Source organism: Hemitrygon akajei, chromosome 31, assembly GCF_048418815.1.
Source record: "Hemitrygon akajei chromosome 31, sHemAka1.3, whole genome shotgun sequence".
Taxonomy (NCBI): Eukaryota; Metazoa; Chordata; class Chondrichthyes; order Myliobatiformes; family Dasyatidae; genus Hemitrygon; species Hemitrygon akajei.
In genome coordinates this window covers 4,984,222-5,001,080 of record NC_133154.1, presented here as the reverse complement: position 1 = coordinate 5,001,080, position 16,859 = coordinate 4,984,222, and the positions used below count along the sequence as shown (strand labels likewise).

The 16,859-nt window shown below is 44.8% G+C and overlaps 1 protein-coding gene across 4 annotated transcripts in view; it reads right to left on the bottom strand.

Moving 5' to 3' along the window:
* The window catches only part of LOC140719326 (voltage-gated potassium channel KCNC1-like), a 182,401-nt gene that overhangs the window by 17,757 nt on the left and 147,785 nt on the right, over positions 1 to 16,859 (bottom strand). For 2 of the 4 annotated variants that reach the window (XM_073033884.1, XM_073033882.1), the window contains exon 4: positions 8,146 to 12,527. The exons of 1 other annotated variant lie outside the window; for it this stretch is intronic. Coding sequence is in view for 2 of the 3 variants with exons in the window: in XM_073033882.1 (XP_072889983.1) it covers positions 12,463 to 12,527 (65 nt within the window). In the remaining variant the exon portion in view is untranslated. Of the gene's footprint in view, positions 1 to 8,145; positions 13,820 to 16,859 lie in introns of those variants that run through there. One more of the 4 variants, XM_073033881.1, reaches the window with a different exon arrangement.

Genomic DNA, 16,859 nt, shown 5'->3' with positions numbered 1-16,859 from the left:
AGAACATAGAGAGAGGCGCCTTACAGAGGATGCTGGGATTGAACTCTGAACTCTGACATCCCAAGCTGTAATAGCAACTAGAGAGCCCTCCAATGATTCTAGTGACCCTTGCTGTAGAACAGTGTGTGGATACTCTACAGCAGAGCTGGCTGGGTCGAAACCCAACGTTCCCGCCTTTAACAATGTTTGTTGAATGCAAGTACCAAGATTTAAAATAAAGAAGCCACTTGCCTGGGAATCCCAAGAAAAGTCATCATCTTTAGAGATAAATGCACCGAGTGGACCCTCCTTCTACTGGAACCATGATAGTGGACTAGAGTAAATCCCCAAGTTCTGAAGAATACTGAGGATTCTTCAGAGGTCATGTATTAAGGGTGAAAGGTCAAATGTTTAAGGGGAACATGAGGGGATCTTCTTCACTCTGAGGGTGGTGCAACGAGCTGCCAGTGGATGTGGATTCAATTTCGACATTTAGGTTTGGGTGGGAGATGTTTCCATGAATGGGGGGAGCATGGAAGACTGTGGCCCTGGTGCAGGTGGATGGAAGAAGGGAGCATAATAGCTCAGCATGAACTAGATGGACCGAAGGGCTTATTTCTGTGCTGTTGCACACTATATATATCCATATAACAATTACAGCACGGAAACAGGCCACCTCGGTCCCTCTAGTCCGTGCCGAACGCTTACTCTCACCTAGTCCCACTGACCTGCACTCAGCCCATAACCCTCCATTCCTTTCCTGTCCCTATACCTATCCAATTTTACTTTAAATAACAATACCGAACCTGCCTCTACCACTTCTACTGGAAGCTCCTTCCACACAGCTACCACTCTCTGAGTAAAGAAGTTCCCCCTCGTGTTACCCTAAACTTTTGCCCCCTAACTCTCAACTCATGTCTTCTTGTTTGAATCTCCCCTACTCTCAATGGAAAAAGCCTATCCACGTCAACTCTATCTATCCCCCTCATAATTTTAAATACCTCTAACAAGTCCCCCCTCAACCTTCTACACTCCAAAGAATAAAGACCTAACTTGTTCAACCTTTCTCTGTAACTTAGGTGCTGAAACCCAGGTAGCATTCTAGTAAATCTCCTCTGTACTCTCTCTATTTTGTTGACATCTTTCCTATAATTCAGTGACCAGAACTGTACACAATACTCCAAATTTGGCCTCACCGATGCCTTATGCAATTTTAACATTACATCCCAATGAATCTGTGGCACTATTTAAGTCACAGAATCGTATGGCAAGGAAACAGGCCACTCAGCCCGACAATTTCCAGCAATTTATCAAACCCCTTTAGCCAATAATCCTACAATAATCACATTTCTACTCTCCATTCTTCCAACAACTACCAGTCCTCTCCCTACCCCACCACCACTCCAAAGACAAGGGGTAATTTACCAGCGTCAATCAACCTACCAGCCTTGGGATATGGAAACATGCACACTCATTCAGAGGGAGCATGCAAACTCCTCACAGACAGCAAGTGGAGAATATTGAATGTCATCTCAGTTAAGATCCAAATGCACTTGAACTCTTTTTTTTTACAAACGTTACACACAGTAGTTTGCTAAATTTTCCTGTGAACCCAGTGGGGTTAAAGGAAGTGGAAAAGACACTAACACCCCAGACCCAGGTTCCATTCACAAACCCACTCAACTCCTAGCCCTTCTTTGTTTCCAATCTGCCCACACTGTGGACCCCTGATTCCAGCTGCTCCATCTCACATAACAGATTAATAAGCACCCAGCCGTAACAATTGGGTGTCAGATTATTGGAGATGTACTGGGTAAGCTAAGCCACGGTCCACTTCAGAATATGCATGCATCCGCCCTCCAAATGGCAGCCAACCGAATGCTAAGCAAGTGACAGCCAATACATTCTGTGGATGCACGGCTCCTCCTTAGAGAGAGTTAAGTGCAAGTTCTCGGGAGTTCACATCACGGACGACCTCACCTGGTCCCTTTATATCACCTCCCTGGACGAGAAGGCATAACAGTGCCTCCACATCCTGAGGAAATTGAGGCAAATGAGGCAACAACCTCCCCTCTCCTCTCATCTTGACTGAATTTTACAGGAGCACCATTGAGAGAGTCCTGACAAGCCGCTTCTCCATCTGGTATGGGAGCAGCCGAGCATCGGACCGGAAGTTCCTACAAAGGACTGAGAGAAGAGCTGAGAGGATCATAGGGGTCTCCCTACTGCCCACCGAGGACGTTTATCAGGAGCGCTGTGTACGCCGGGCCCTTGGTGTTCTCAAGGATCCCACCCATCCATCCAGCATCCTCTTTGACTTTCTACCATCAGGCAGGAGACTCCGATGCATAAAGACAAGAACGGTCAGGCTGGGAAACAGTTTCATCCCTCAGGCCATTAGGCACCTGATCTCCCTGCCACATCGCATTCATAGCATCACCGGGCAATTTGTTCTGCGCCTTACAGTATTTAATTTATGCACTTTAGTTTGTTTATGTGTGATTCATTGGTGGATCTATCCTTTGCTTTCGTAAGTTACTGTGTGTTCTGTGTACTACTGTGCCTTACACCCTGGTCTGGAGAAACGCTGTCTCATTGGACGGTATACCTGTTTATAGTTCAAAGGCAGTAGACTTGACTTGAAGTGGCGGTACAGGTTTGAGGCATAAACCTCTCCTTTCATATCCAAGATCTAGAGCATTGCTAACAAACATGCGTAAGAACAGACTTCACAAGGTAAGGTTATTTTCCCCGTTTATTCAGAGAACAGTGTGATTAAGAAGTGCTTTACACTTTTGTACATTTCTCTAACTCTACTCAATTTATAGGCATTCGCACTGGGTTTTTTTTGTCTGCAGATGTCTGAACAATCAAAAGCATGCACAGATTTCAAGAGCTGTAAATAACAGTCCATACTCAAAAGGTTTATACCTGTGTTTTTTTTTTAATTTTTTGATTTGGCAAGCTTTTAATTTGTATTTTTTTTTCCTAGACGTTTGAAAATCAACAAAGTAATACAAAAGAACTTGGAGACCATCTTGTAAATGTTCCCGATCGCCCCAGAACTGAGGTTGTTCCTTCCTCCCACCCACCGCCCCTCGCCGGTACACAGTCACAATGGGGTACGGCTCTCTGGTCTTTGCATGTGACTCGGAGATTGCCCTGCAGTTGGGGTTAGCAGGGGTTCAGAGAGGTGGGGACAGCAATTAGATACCCCCCTACATCAGGGGTTCCCAACCTGGGGGTCCACAGTTAATGGTAGGGGTCCATGGCATGGAGCAGCTTGGGAACCCCTGCTCTGCGCTGTTTCGGTGAACAATCTCAAAGGAAGTAGAGCACGGGCTAGATATAGATGAAGGCTCTCCGTCCCATCAAGGATAGCCCAGGGCAAGGACAGCACCGGTTAGATAGAGAGGAATCTCCCCTCTACACTGATGCATTAACCATGCTCAGGGAGAATGGTTAGAGACAGAGTACAGCTCCCTCTACACTGTCCCATCAAATATTCCCAGGATGGGTACACCACAGTTTAAATGAAGAAATCAGGTAAGAGTAGGCACACCACAGAGATCAAACATAAAGTTTCTTCTACACTCTTACGTTGGAATGCATAGTTACTTTGATGCTCATTGACTGGGTTCCTTCTCCATATTTATCTCTGATCTAGTCTCCCCTCCCAACTCCATGATTTCAGCATCAAACTCTCTCTGGTGAGCTATTGGCACCAAGGAACTTCTCTTCGCCCTTGTGCTTGGAACCACTGGGTGTGGGTGACTCTGCCAGACCGTGTGAGGTAGAGTTACCCGTTACACAGTCGCTGACCAGGAAGTCCACCCGCCTTGAGCCCTCTTACTCCCGAGATACTGAACGGCTTGTGCGGGGGGGGAGGTGTGGGGGAGGCGAGAGTTTTCAACCGCTCTCACAGCTTCAGTCCAAAGATTCTGAAGATGTTCTCAAATTGAATTTTGATTGTTGTAAGTTCAACCCAAGATATATTTTAAAAAACACCAATGTTCCTTTAAACTCTGCAGAGAATAATTTATTCCCCAGCCATGCTTCACAATTCAATATTCTCTGGCATTTTTATATGATAAAGTGTCACCCAAAAATATTGCACAAATACTTTGTACATCTTTTCCTGTATTTTTTTCTTATTAGTTATTGCGCATAACCTTTCTGTTAAAAATGCTTGCATAAATATTAACACAGATATCACGTGAAAGTCAATTGGGGTTGAGTTTGAAATCACATACACAGATTGGGGGATTACTAGGCTCCAGGGATCAGTTACTGGAGGACCACCCACCCCAGGGGAAGGGGGCAGAGGAGATCTGATGGAGGATGACCACTGGTCGATGGACTCCTTCTTACAGGAGGTGGAAAAGGGGACGGAGGGAGGGCTTTGGAACAAGGAGGTGGCAAGGTGCTGAGGGGAAATTGGGAAGGGCTAATGGAGGTGTGAGTGGGATAGGAGAAGGGGAGCATGTTGAAGAGCAGGGTGCAGGGAAGGGTAGTGATGAGTACTGGGGGCAGGGCGGAGCTGGGAAAAGCAATGGTAGGTGGAAGGGAAAGGGAGAGGTTTCTTCCATTTCAGAACTTGCCCAATAAATTCATACCAGGAATTTTACACTAAAAAAAAATGGCACTCAAAGAGAAATTTCGCCCTGAGATTGCTGATCTTGAAAAGACAGACCAGCCCTTGCTTCCCCTGATTTTTCCCCTTAAAGTTCACCAACAACCTCTCTCTATATCCCTGTTTCTCTGTGAAGGCAGGTCACATCAAGGTCAAAGTGATGACCTTTACCCTTCACATTCCCAATGGTGGGGGTTGAAGTGGTTTCACTAGAGGTGAGATTCCTACTGCTCTCCACCTTTTCAATCCCATTCCCTTCCCATGAATCCCCAGATCCATTCAGCATGGATATGAGGTCCCCTGTCAACTCCTGGCCAGTTGGGCGGTCATGCACTGAAGGGTGATAGGAGTGATTGGCCACCCACTCTACAGCCCAGCCTAACACTTCTTCGGCCTCTAGACAAGACCTCCTCTGCAGTGACACAACTACCCCTAATCGTCTCACAGAATGACAGATGAAGCCCCTCATCCTCACCCCAAGGGTTCTCCATTCCTTACAGCTAGAAGAATGGATCTCCCACCCCCCTTATCTAGAGGATCCAGCCTTTTTTAATAAAGAGAGTATAGAGGCATTCTTTAATACCCTCCCCCTTCCTCTCTCTCTCTCTGCCTCCAATATCTGCCAATCCGCTTCCTGGTCCATTTGGAACATCCAGTGACAATAATCCAACAGGGGATCCCTGTCGCCCAGATCCCTCAGTAAGAAACGTTTACAAACATTGCAATAAAGCATCAGGGCAAAGAATAAAATACTTCAGACAATTTAATTTAATAAGATTTCTTTGCTTTTTTTTAAATCTCAGTAGGTTTAAAGGGGAGGGCAGGTACGACCAAACACAAGCATGCTTAAAGGAAAAACATTCATAAGAGGGATTAAAAAGATTCAAAAATGCATAAATATTTCAGAGCAAAATTCGGCAAGACCAAACTGGTTAAGTGTTACGCCATTCTTGGTGATGTCATTTCCTGCTTATTAAATCAAGAATGTTGGGACCCCAAGACACAATCTGATTGTGACAAGTTGTTTTAGTGGATTTGGAGGGCAGCTTATTCATACATTCTTTTACCAAATGGAGTTTTTTTTTTCTCTTCATCCTGTTTTCCACTGTCACCAAGACTCCCAATTCACAAAGAGGAAGATATTGTCTAACAGAAGCATTTTGCTGTATGTATGTTGCGATGTACACGTTAGAAATAAAGCCAATCCTTTGAAGCTTAGGTAGAACAGGACAGTGTGGCTGGGAAGGAGTGGAGAGAATGCCAGCGGGTATGGATTGCATGGGGAGGAAGTAAAGTTCAGAGAAGCAACACCGAAGAGACAGAGGGTTAAAAGTGACGTGTAGGAATATACTGCTGGTAGCTCAAAGGACTACAGTGACGGAGGGAAGCAGTTGTTAAAAACAAAGAAAAACAAATAAATTTAAGCATCCAAAAAAAATGCAGTTGATAGAAACCTGAATTAAGAACCTGAATTAAAAAATGGAAAAATAGGTTAGGCAGCTTCTGTGAAGACAGAAATAGCATTCAGGATGCAAACTGAACACCCTTTGTCAGACCTCTGAGTTAACATTTCATTTCGAAGACTCTTAAAAATCATTGGCTTGAAAAGATATCTCTGTTTCTTTTTCTGCTGATGCTGACTGACCTGTTGAGTATCCAGTACTTTCTGGTCAGCAGCCAAAATTGAGGCCTACTTTTCTGAGGGGGTTAACTGACTGAGAACATGGGTGTGATGCCAAGGATCAATTAAAATTTTGTTAATCCACAGATAATAATTACATACTGAACTTATTTCTTATAGAAATTGGTTCTCATTACTCACAGTCATTGGATCTGTCTGTTTAATTCTTAGATTAGACCATTTAATTGTTATTTTCTTTGCAGTTTATCAATTAATTATGCTTGCATTTTAAGTAGTTGTTCTATGCACATAACAATTTAATATGTTTCTAGTAGTTATACAAAGTTAAATTCAGGAAAGTTCTAAAGTTTCTTTGTTTTGTATTACTTGAATAATTGCATTCTCATTGGTTAACAGTACTGCAGTATTCAAATGAGTACTTTCTAATTGGTTGTCTCTCATCTACAGATTTGAACAGAATATTTCTTATCTCTGTGGTATAAAAATAGTTGTTCTATTGTAAGTGCCACCTTTGTTCCTTCGTCTCTCTCAACCAGTAGGCCCCCCTTCACTGTCCATTACAAATTTTTTCTTTGTACTATCAACTCTTAATAAAATGGTCATGAAGCAACAAGTTTTGTGACTCTTTTTTTGACTTCTAAAATAACCCCGGATTTAAACACCAGGACCCAACAAAGCAGAGATATGGGGTTGGAGTTCCCTATGCAGAATAGCTGATGAAGTTACTTGAACATTTGGCAGATCTACAATAGCTCCCTGGGACTAGGAATACGTGCTTTCCTTACAACACTGACAATTACTGGATTAGCTCCTGTAAAGCTGAGCTCCACTGTTTGGACATTGACTCCAAGAACCAAAGTCATTTCAGACCCACTAAATTTGGTGTGATTTTCCGACACCATTTCCAATCAATGGGCCAAACTATTTCTGAAAACATATTATCCAATACAACATAACATGAGGCACACAAGCAGACACAACATTTTGGATGTGGCGATAATCGGCCTAAAACAATGAAGTTATCCCTAAATCCCATCTTCAGAGGTTCAACACGGATCTCCACCCCCTGGGATATCCTGAATGTGTATGTTAGTAAGCTTGGGTTGCATACATTTTCTGCTGAACTGTTGGCATCAGTTGAAAGAAGGTATGTTTGCCGCAACACTTAAAAGTTACTCTGTCCTGAAAACTAATGGAGATACCTTAGTCTTGAATGGCTACAAGTTCATTGTCTGTCGCATGTTGACTGCACTAATATGCATTGTGTTGTACTTAGCACGCGTGCAATGTACTAAGTCCCTGACTTCAACTTTTTAATTTAAATCAATAAAACAGTATTTTATAACCACTGTTCAGTACAATATTATTCCAAGAGGTCCACATCATTGTCGTAGGGTTTGGAGGCTTGCGTACCTCAATGACCTGGAGAGCAATGTTGGCTGGAGTCAGGGCTTTGTGCTTAGGCTCTTGGTAGGGTCACCCATGCCAAACAGGTCAAAGGTTAGAGGCCAGACTGAGGGTGGTCCACCGGTCCTCCAGGTTCGGGGGTTCAGCTCAGGGCTAACAATCCAGCTGGTCAAAAAAAATTGTCACGGAAGCAGCAAAAAAAAAATGCTGCCCTAAACGCCAACCCTCTGGCGGCAGTCACAGCTTCCTTCATCGTGTCAGTAGCTTCCACCCGGTTTACTGTCAGCCATGCAGGTCCCAGGTGGAGACTCAGGAATACGTTCACACTCAGATGTAGAAGAATTCTTCATTGCTGTTCCTAATTCTTCATTCTATTTTGCCAGTCTGGGATGTTAGCCCTGAGCTGAACCCCCAAACCTGGAGGACCGGTAGACCACTCTTAGTCTGGCCTCTACCCTTTGACCTGTTTGGCATGGATGACCCTACCAAGAGCCAAAGCACAAAGCCCTGACTCCAGCCAGCGTAGTTCTACAGGACATTGAGGAAAGGAAGTCTCCAAACCCAACAACAGGGCTGTGGTCCTCTTGCAGGAATACAATATTAACTTTTTAAGTGCAATATGAATTTTTTTTTAATTTCAAGCAACTTTGCATGAATTTTTATTCTAGGATTCTTCTTTGAACCCTAAAGATAGTTGTTTAAAAGCATGATTTAGTCTACCATTGTTCATGGTAATGACTAGAAAAACAGAATTCTTCCAGAGAAATATGCCACCCCACCGTCATTTTATTCTGGGTCTAATTTATCAAAGATTTGATCATTCCAACATCTATTGGGTTTTATGATGAGGCCGTTTATTGCTGATTATAACCTGAAAGCTGACCGTCAAACCTCATGACAACATTAAGGTGGCTAAGGGGTTAATCGGCACTTGCTAAAGCAGAAAATGCTGGAAATACTCGACAGGAAAGTCAGCAGCCGGGGAGTCAGAAACAGAGTTAATGCTTTGGGTCAAAGGTTCTGATGAAGCATTTAAAACATTGGCTCTGTTCCTCTCTCCACAGCCGTTGCCTGACCTGCTGAGTGTTTCCAGCCTTCTCTGCATTTCTTCCACAAATTAAGTTCTGCCAACTTTAAGTTTCTGAAGATAAGCAGGAGAGGACACTGAGAGAAGTGGGAAGGCCACAGTCCTGGGTACTTATACTGGAGACAGTGGAACGAGTGGTAATGCAGAGGAGCAGTGTGTGATGTAAAATATTTACAAGATGAGAAAATGTGCCACCTGCCTACATTCTTACACTCAGACTGTTGAACTGTGATTCTCTAGATCACGAAAACCATACTGAAAGAAGAAACTGTTTGGGAGCTTTGGGTTTACTGGGTTCAGATGGGAATTTGTCTTTTTAAATAATATTTGTATAATATTTGCACATATAGCTATATACGCATTTGTGTTGTGTGGTTATTCATGCATACATGCATGTTTCATGTGTGTGTGTGCGTGATTGGGTGTATTTGAGTGTGTGTGTGTGTGTGATTGGGTGTATTTGAGTGCGTGTATGTGTGTGTGCGTGTGTGCTTATGTGTGTGTATATGAGATACTTACATTTTTTCGGCTAAAAGACCCTGTGTAATGATCAACATCATTACTATTTCATGCTGCTACTTCAGACTCAAATAGAAAACAAACTATTCCCCCACGCAATATCTCCTGCAGCCACGAGAGGAGAACTGACCGGTCCTGCACTTGTAATACTTGAGGAAAAAACATTCAACCCTATTAATTCAGTGGCATGCCAATCCTTACCATGATTCTCCACATTGACTAAATTTTGGCACACGCAATGAAGGCAAATGTATTTCAGAGGTTCTTTGTCCCTGACAAGGATTAAAGGACTTTAGAATTAAGGGAGCGGGGTGTGGGGCTGCACTCTGAAGACGCAAAAGCTCTAGAACCACTGTAACCCACAAACAGAGAAAGGTAATATTCAGTCCTTCAGGGTTCCGAGGTGGAAGTGGGCGTAGTGAGCCATATTTAGCCGGTTGACAGCCTCAGTTACAATGCACGGCGTTTGGCTACAAAGTCCTGTCTGCTGAGAGCCAGGGCTGGGAGATGCTCAGCTCTTGCCGATAAAGTTTAGACCACAGTGACCGAGGTGACATTGCACTACCCAGGACAGGGGGTTCGATTTTGTGCGATGGCAGGCCACAAGTTAGCGAGGCGGGATGGGAGAAAGGAGCTGAGTTACGATGAAGGAACAGGCATTTCAACCCACTTTGTCTCCTGGACTGAGAAACTCCAGAAGTAAATAGCATTAACTTGCTGCAGTCAGCACACCTTCCAAAAAAGCAAAGGGTGCCTCGGGGATCTAATGGAACTGGGGTTCAGGACTCCTTGCTAGCATGTAGCAAATTGATTATCCAGGCCCCTAAGAACTGATCATTTCATTAATTCCTTGCCAATGGATTACTGTCAACAATGCCCCAGAAACTGTGACCAGGGTGACAGCACAGAATGCTGGAAGGATCTCAGCAGATCAGGCAGCATCTACAGTAATGAATAAACAGTCGACGTTTCAGGCCAAGATCATTCGTCAGGACTGGGAAGGAAGGAGGAAAGAAGCCAGAATAAAGAAGTGAGGATGGGAAGAAGGACAAGCTGAAAGGGGATAGGTGAAGCCAGGTGGGTGGGAAAGGTTAAAGGGCTGGAGAAGAAGGAATATGATAGGAGAGGAGAGTGGACCACGGGAGAAAGGGAAGAAGGAGGGGCACCAGGGGAAGGTGATAGGCAGGTGAGAAGAGGCAATAGGCCAGAAAGGGGAATGGAAGAAGAGGGAAGGAGGAGAGGAAAAATATTGAAAGGAGAAATCAATGTTCGTGCCATCAGGTTGGAGGCTACCTAGATAGAATATGAGATGCAACACACACAAAATGCTGGAGGGACTCGGCAGACCAGGCAGCATCTAGGGAAAAGGGTAAACAGTCGACATTTCAGGCCGAGACCCTTCATTGGGACTGGGAAGGAAAAGGAGAAGTCAGAGTAGGAAAGTTGGAGGAGGGGAGAAAGAAGTATAAGGTGGTAGGCAATAGGTGAAACCGAGTCAGGGGGAGGGGGTGAGGTAAAGAGCTGGGAAGTTGATCGGTGAAAGAGATAAAGGGCTGGAGAGGGAGGAATCTGATAGGAGAGGAGAGGAGGCCATGGAAGGAAGGGAACGTGGAGGAAGAGCATCAGAGGGAGGTGATGGACAACTAAGTATATGGGAGAGGGAAATGGGAATGGGGAATGGTGAATAAGAGGACAGGAGGGGGGGGCAATTCCCAGGAGTTTGAGAAATCGATGAAATGTGAGATGTTGCTCCTCCACCCTGAGAGTGGCCTCATTGTAGCAGAAGAGGAGGCTTTGGAATGATACGTCGGAATGGGAATGGGGAAAGGGAAAGGATTCCCTGGGATCAGAGCTGGAGATTGCTTACATTAGTGGGCATGGTCTTTCAGGTCCCCGCACTGAAACCTCCCACATTTTAGTAGCCTCCATGTGACTGAGAGCTGTGGCAAAAACAAAGGGCTTCCATGTTTCCAACCTGCAACACCACCCTTAACAGGCTTTATAACGGAATTTTTTGCTGACCGCATATGAAAGGTAGCTCACCGACAAAAGGGTCCAAACATCAAACTCTGTGGAAAGACATCACCCAGGACCTACAGTGTAACACTTAAACAGATCTTTTAACTCTCTATTACTTGATTAACGTGCCAGAGAGAGGAACAGATGAAGACAGAGATAGAGGAAGAGAGAGACAGAGAAAAGGAGAGACAGAGAAAGAGAGAGACAGGGGAAAAAAACGGTCAATATGACCGAGTATTGGCACCTTTCTTGTATACACACCTTTTATATTAATTCTGATTAAAAAATAGAAAAGAAAGTGCAGCATCCTTTCAATAATACATTTTTATACGATTGGCTAAATTCTTTTTTTTTTGTTTTTTTCATATTTTTTTTCATCGAGTTTTGCAATCTGGAAGGAAAATATATTTTTTTTGCATATGACATTAAGTATGATCCTTACAGTACACCATGCAAAGTCATGCTGAGGTTGAGAAAAAATGCACCTTTTAAATATATATAATACTTCTTTGTTCAAATCCCTGCACAGCTTTTTTCCCCTCACTTTCCAAAATTTCTTACACCAGACAGTTCTTTTTTTCCCATTCTCCCACATTTGATGTACTTATACATATTTTCTCTGGTCCGCTGTAGGTTGACAACCACACATCAAAATCCCACGTCCTTCGCGGTTTCCCTTTGCTTTTTTTTTTGCTTCTTCGATGTTGTCATCAGCAAGTCAGTTTTTTTTTGTGTGGGGAGGGCGGGATTTGATTTTGTTCAGGGAGGGGCGGGTCCTTTGTCCTTTTGTTACTCCTGCTCACGAGTGAAGAGAAATGGGATTGAACAAGATGAGGTGGCGGAGGAGGGAGGGGAGGAAGAAGGGAAGCGGCAGCGAAGAGCGCGGAGTAGGGGTGAGGCTCGTGGGAAGAGGATGAAAATGAGGCAGGAGAAAGCAACGCAGGATGGGATTGGGGAGGATAGGACGTGGCGACCAGCAGCTTGCAGAAGCAGGGAGAGGATTTGGAACAGGAAGGAGAAAGACAAATTGAAGAGCAGGAAAGAGGATGTCAAGGGAATAACGGAGTTATTGGAGAGGAGGCTGGGAACGTGAGGGAGGGGAGCAAAAGAGGGGCCAGAGGAGAATACAGGAGCAAGGGAGAAGTCGTGCTGGAGATGGGTGAGGGATGGGAATCACTAGTTGACCGTGACTGCCTCCAGTTGCATGTATCTAGAAATCACTGGACTGTCCTTATAATTATCTGTGAGTAGAGAAGAGAGCAAAAAAAGGCTCAGGGACAGGTTTGATGGCACCTCGCTCTTGCACAACAGGCATGCAGCAGTCGAGGCTGAACACTCCACTTTAGACAGAACATAGATTTTTCTCTTATAAAAAAAAGAAACATTTTTTTTTCTTGCTGTTGTTTACTTTTGTTCAACATGCACCAAGGCAACGTATTCATCTGCTTATTGCTAGCAATGGAATTCCATGCACTGGGATGGGGGAGAAGGCGTGGCAGGGACGGGAAGAGAACCCCACTGCACTGGATCAGGAGATCATTTGCACTGACTTTTCACTCGGAGAGAGAGAGAGAGAGTGTGTGAGTGCGTGTGTGTTGGGTGTGTGAGCGTGTGTGTGTGTATATGTGTGTGAATGTGCGTATGAGTGTTTGTGAGAGTGTGTGTTTGTGTGAGTGTGTGTTTGTGACTGTGTTGAGTGTGTCAGTGTGCGCGTGTGTTGGGTGTGTGAGTGTGTGTATATGTGTGTGAATGTGTGTGTGTGTGTGTGTGTGCGTGTGTGTGTGCGTGTGCGTGCGTGTGTGTGTGTGTGTGTGTGTGTGTGTGTGGTTGTGTGCAGTTCTTCGATCCTGAGTGTATCATTTTGCACAATCAAAAGGTGACGTAGCTGTGTAGAGAAATCTGAATCCGGCCTCCCTAAGTCCTCATCCCTTGCCTAAGTCAACCTGGGTCCTGACTTTCTCAATCCTGTGAGGGGTGCAGAGACAGGCTGGAGGGGAGGGGGAAGAGAGGGGAGGAAGAGGGCAAGGAAGTGTCTGCGGAAATGTCCTTTCTGTTACAAAAAAATAGAGAACTTCCACCTTACTGTCCACGTCGGTGGCAAGAGGGACTGAATTATGAGTGTTTTCCTCGATTAAGCCAACATCTTGGCACAAATTTAACCAGTTTATTTTTTCCCATCAATCAAAAGATGCTTGATTCGTCATTTGGTATATGCAACCTATTGTCCAAACAATGATGCCATTGTTTCGTATTCTTTGTAAATGCTTTTCATTGTCCTAAAGATATATATATCTATATATACCTATATAGATATAGATGCATACACACACACATATATATATATTTATATATATATATTTCCCTAAAAAAATATTTCCCACTCTTTTCTGTCCATGCTACAAGATGGATGGGATGGGTGACTGGGGTCGCCTCAGTGCACAGGGTGAGTTGAATGGCGAAGTGACAGGAGACAATCGAAGTGCATTCCCACTCATGCCAGATATGTTGTTTAGGCTCCTCGACTTTTCGTAACCTTGGGTTTCAAAAAAGAAGAGAAGAGAGCATTTTTTTGAACAGTCACCAATATAATGAGTGAGCGATCTGGACTCTGAGACAAGGGTAACTCTCTGGGGCAAGTCTACACAGGTGTACTCTCGGCGTGAGGGCTCTGCTCTCCACTGCCTGCCAGGTTTTTTTGAAGTCTTGTCTAAAGAGAGAAGTACTTCCCCCGTATGATTCAAATTTCCGGGTTCCCGGTTTGCTATTCAATAGTCAACATGAATCTACCGAGTGAATCAGAACATTTCACTCGCACTCAAAGAAGCTAATGACTTTTTTTCAATTTTTATTGCTACATCTCAGAATAGGCCCTTCAAGCCACGCCACCCAGTAACCCCCGATTTAACCCTAAGCTAATCACGGGACAATTTACAATGACCAATTAACCTACTAACCGTCTTTGGACTGTGGGAGGAAACCGGAGCACCCGGAGGAAACCTGCAAATTCGGAGACTCCTTACAGAGGACATGGGGATTGAACTCCGAACTCCAACTGTCATGGTCCTGGCTGGAATTTCCCACCTTTTCCCTTTCCTCCCTAATTAGTCCTTAATCCCCACACTTGATTCCCAATCTTTCCCTATTCCTCTCAATCACCAGCACCTGGTTTCCATAAGACCCTGACAGCTCCAGTCAGCCCTTGCCCGATTGTTGGGGGAGAGAGGGAGAGGGAGAGGGAGGGGGAGAGGGAGGGGGAGAGGGAGAGGGAGAGGGAGACCTTGCTCTTGCTCCAAGTCTTCAACCTTGAATCTCTTTGTAAATCAAGTCTCCCTGGTTCTGACTCAGCCTGGTCTCAATTCTACACTCGCTACGGAGATTCTGTCTCCTGATCCTGCCTCCGTGTCAGAGTCCTGCACTTGGGTTCGTTTTTTCCTGCCACGACCCTGTAACACCAACACCCCAATCTGTAACCACTATGCCACTGTAGTGCCCCTTTTATTTTATATTTTACACTCTCTTACGACATGGAAGGTGACTCGGGCCAATAATTTTACGCCAGCTGTTAGAGCATTCCCATCATTCCATTCCAGACGTATTCACCTTTGACCTATTCACAAGCCCGTCAACCTCACTCTTTCCACCCACCTACATTTAATAGAAACATAGAAAACCTACAGCACAATACCGGCCTTTCGGCCCACAAAGTTGTGCCAAACACGTCCCTGCCTTAGAAACTACTAGGCTTACCTATAGCCCTCTATTTTTCTAAGCTCCATGTACCTATCTAAAAGCCTCTTAAAAGACCCTATCGTATCCGCCTCCACCACCGTTGCCAGCAGCCCATTCCACGCACTCATCACTCTCTGAGTAAAAAACTGACCTCTGACATCTCCTCTGTATCTACTCCCCAGCACCTTAAACCTGTGTCCTCTTGTGGCAAACATTTCAGCCCTGGGAAAAAGCTTCTGACTATCCACACAATCAATGCCTCTCATCATCTTATACACCTCTATCAGGTCACCTCTCATCCTCCGTCGTTCCAAGGAGAAAAGGCCGAGTTCACTCAACCTAGGCATGTTCCCCAATTCAGGCAACATCCTTGTAATAGGTTGGGTGGTGGGGTGGAGATATATCTCTACCAGAGGAGGTGTGAGGCACTTCTTCCCTCCACTAGCCTGCAGGTCACCCTTGGGCAAGTTGTAGCCCCTCCGATCAGGGTCACGTGAAACCATGGGGGCAGGTGGTGGACGGTCGTATGAGCAGCTGGTGCATATCACAAATCCTGGTTATGCGACCCACTGAGGCCAGGCAGACCATCGCTGAAGAGTATTAATAATGGGTGGGGTCACACATCTTGCAAAGATGCTGCCCAGAAGAAAGAAATGGCAAATAATTTCTGCAGAAAAATTTGCCAGGAACAATCATTGTCATGGAAAGAGCATGTGACATGGCACATAATACATACTTAATAGGTAACTCACCAGAGCCAATTAACTTACTCTCATGTCCTCAGGGTATGAGGGAACCCAGAGCACCTGGGGAAAGCCTTCTCGTCACAGCCTGTCCACACAGACAGTACTCGCTGCTGGGAAGCAGGGGAGACTGAAGATGCTGGAATCTGAAGCTAAAGGAAAACACTCAGCGGATCAGGCAGCATCTGTGGAAGGAAATGGACACTCAAGTTTTGGATGAAGGGCCCAAATTGAAACATGGAGTTTCTATTTCCCTTCACAGATGCTGCCCGACCTGCTGAGTTCCTCCAGCATTCTGTTTTCATCTCCAGTATCTTCAGTCATTTTTGATTCAACCTGTACCAAGGCAACACATTCATCTGTTTATTGTTTGTGACGCTGTTCAGTGCATTGGAACGGGGGGGTGGGGGGGAGAAGATTGGGACCCAGGTGGCGAGAAACGTAAGGCAGTAACCACTGAATCACTCAGCCGTTCAATAAATATCCTTTCCATGCTCTGAGAGAATGCTGGCTCCCTTGGGCTAACTGATGGGAGCTCAGTTAGAGGAAAAGGGTGAACCTTTTTAATTTCAGCCCAGCCCAGATCCAATCCGATAGCACCTAGAGCACTCCTGGTTCCAAATAGTATTTCTTCATTGAGATGCATTGCAAAACAGGCTCTCCCGGCCCATCAAGTCGTACCACCCAGCAACCTGCCTGTTCAACACCTGCCTAGTCACAGGACAATTTACAGTAACTGATTAAACTACTAACCGGAACGTTTTTGGATATACTTCTGGAGCAGATGGCAAATGTACTTTTGAAGGGAGGGTGAAAGGAAGCGGTACTTTTGGTCCGGACACACCAAAGGATGACCACCTCAGTAGCAGCCCTCCACATTGTCACTACGGTAACGGCAGGCCGCCATTAATACCAGTGAACAAGATGCCACCAGAAAAAAGGTAATAGTCAAGTTGTTTTAACTTGATGGAAGTGATTAATAATTGTGAAAGGAACCTTCCACACTAATTCAAGTTGCTCTCATGTCAAGCCTTCCCAAGAAAGACGTGTCACAAGATAAGAGTCAGATGAACATCAAATATTTTACTTTTCTATATCTAT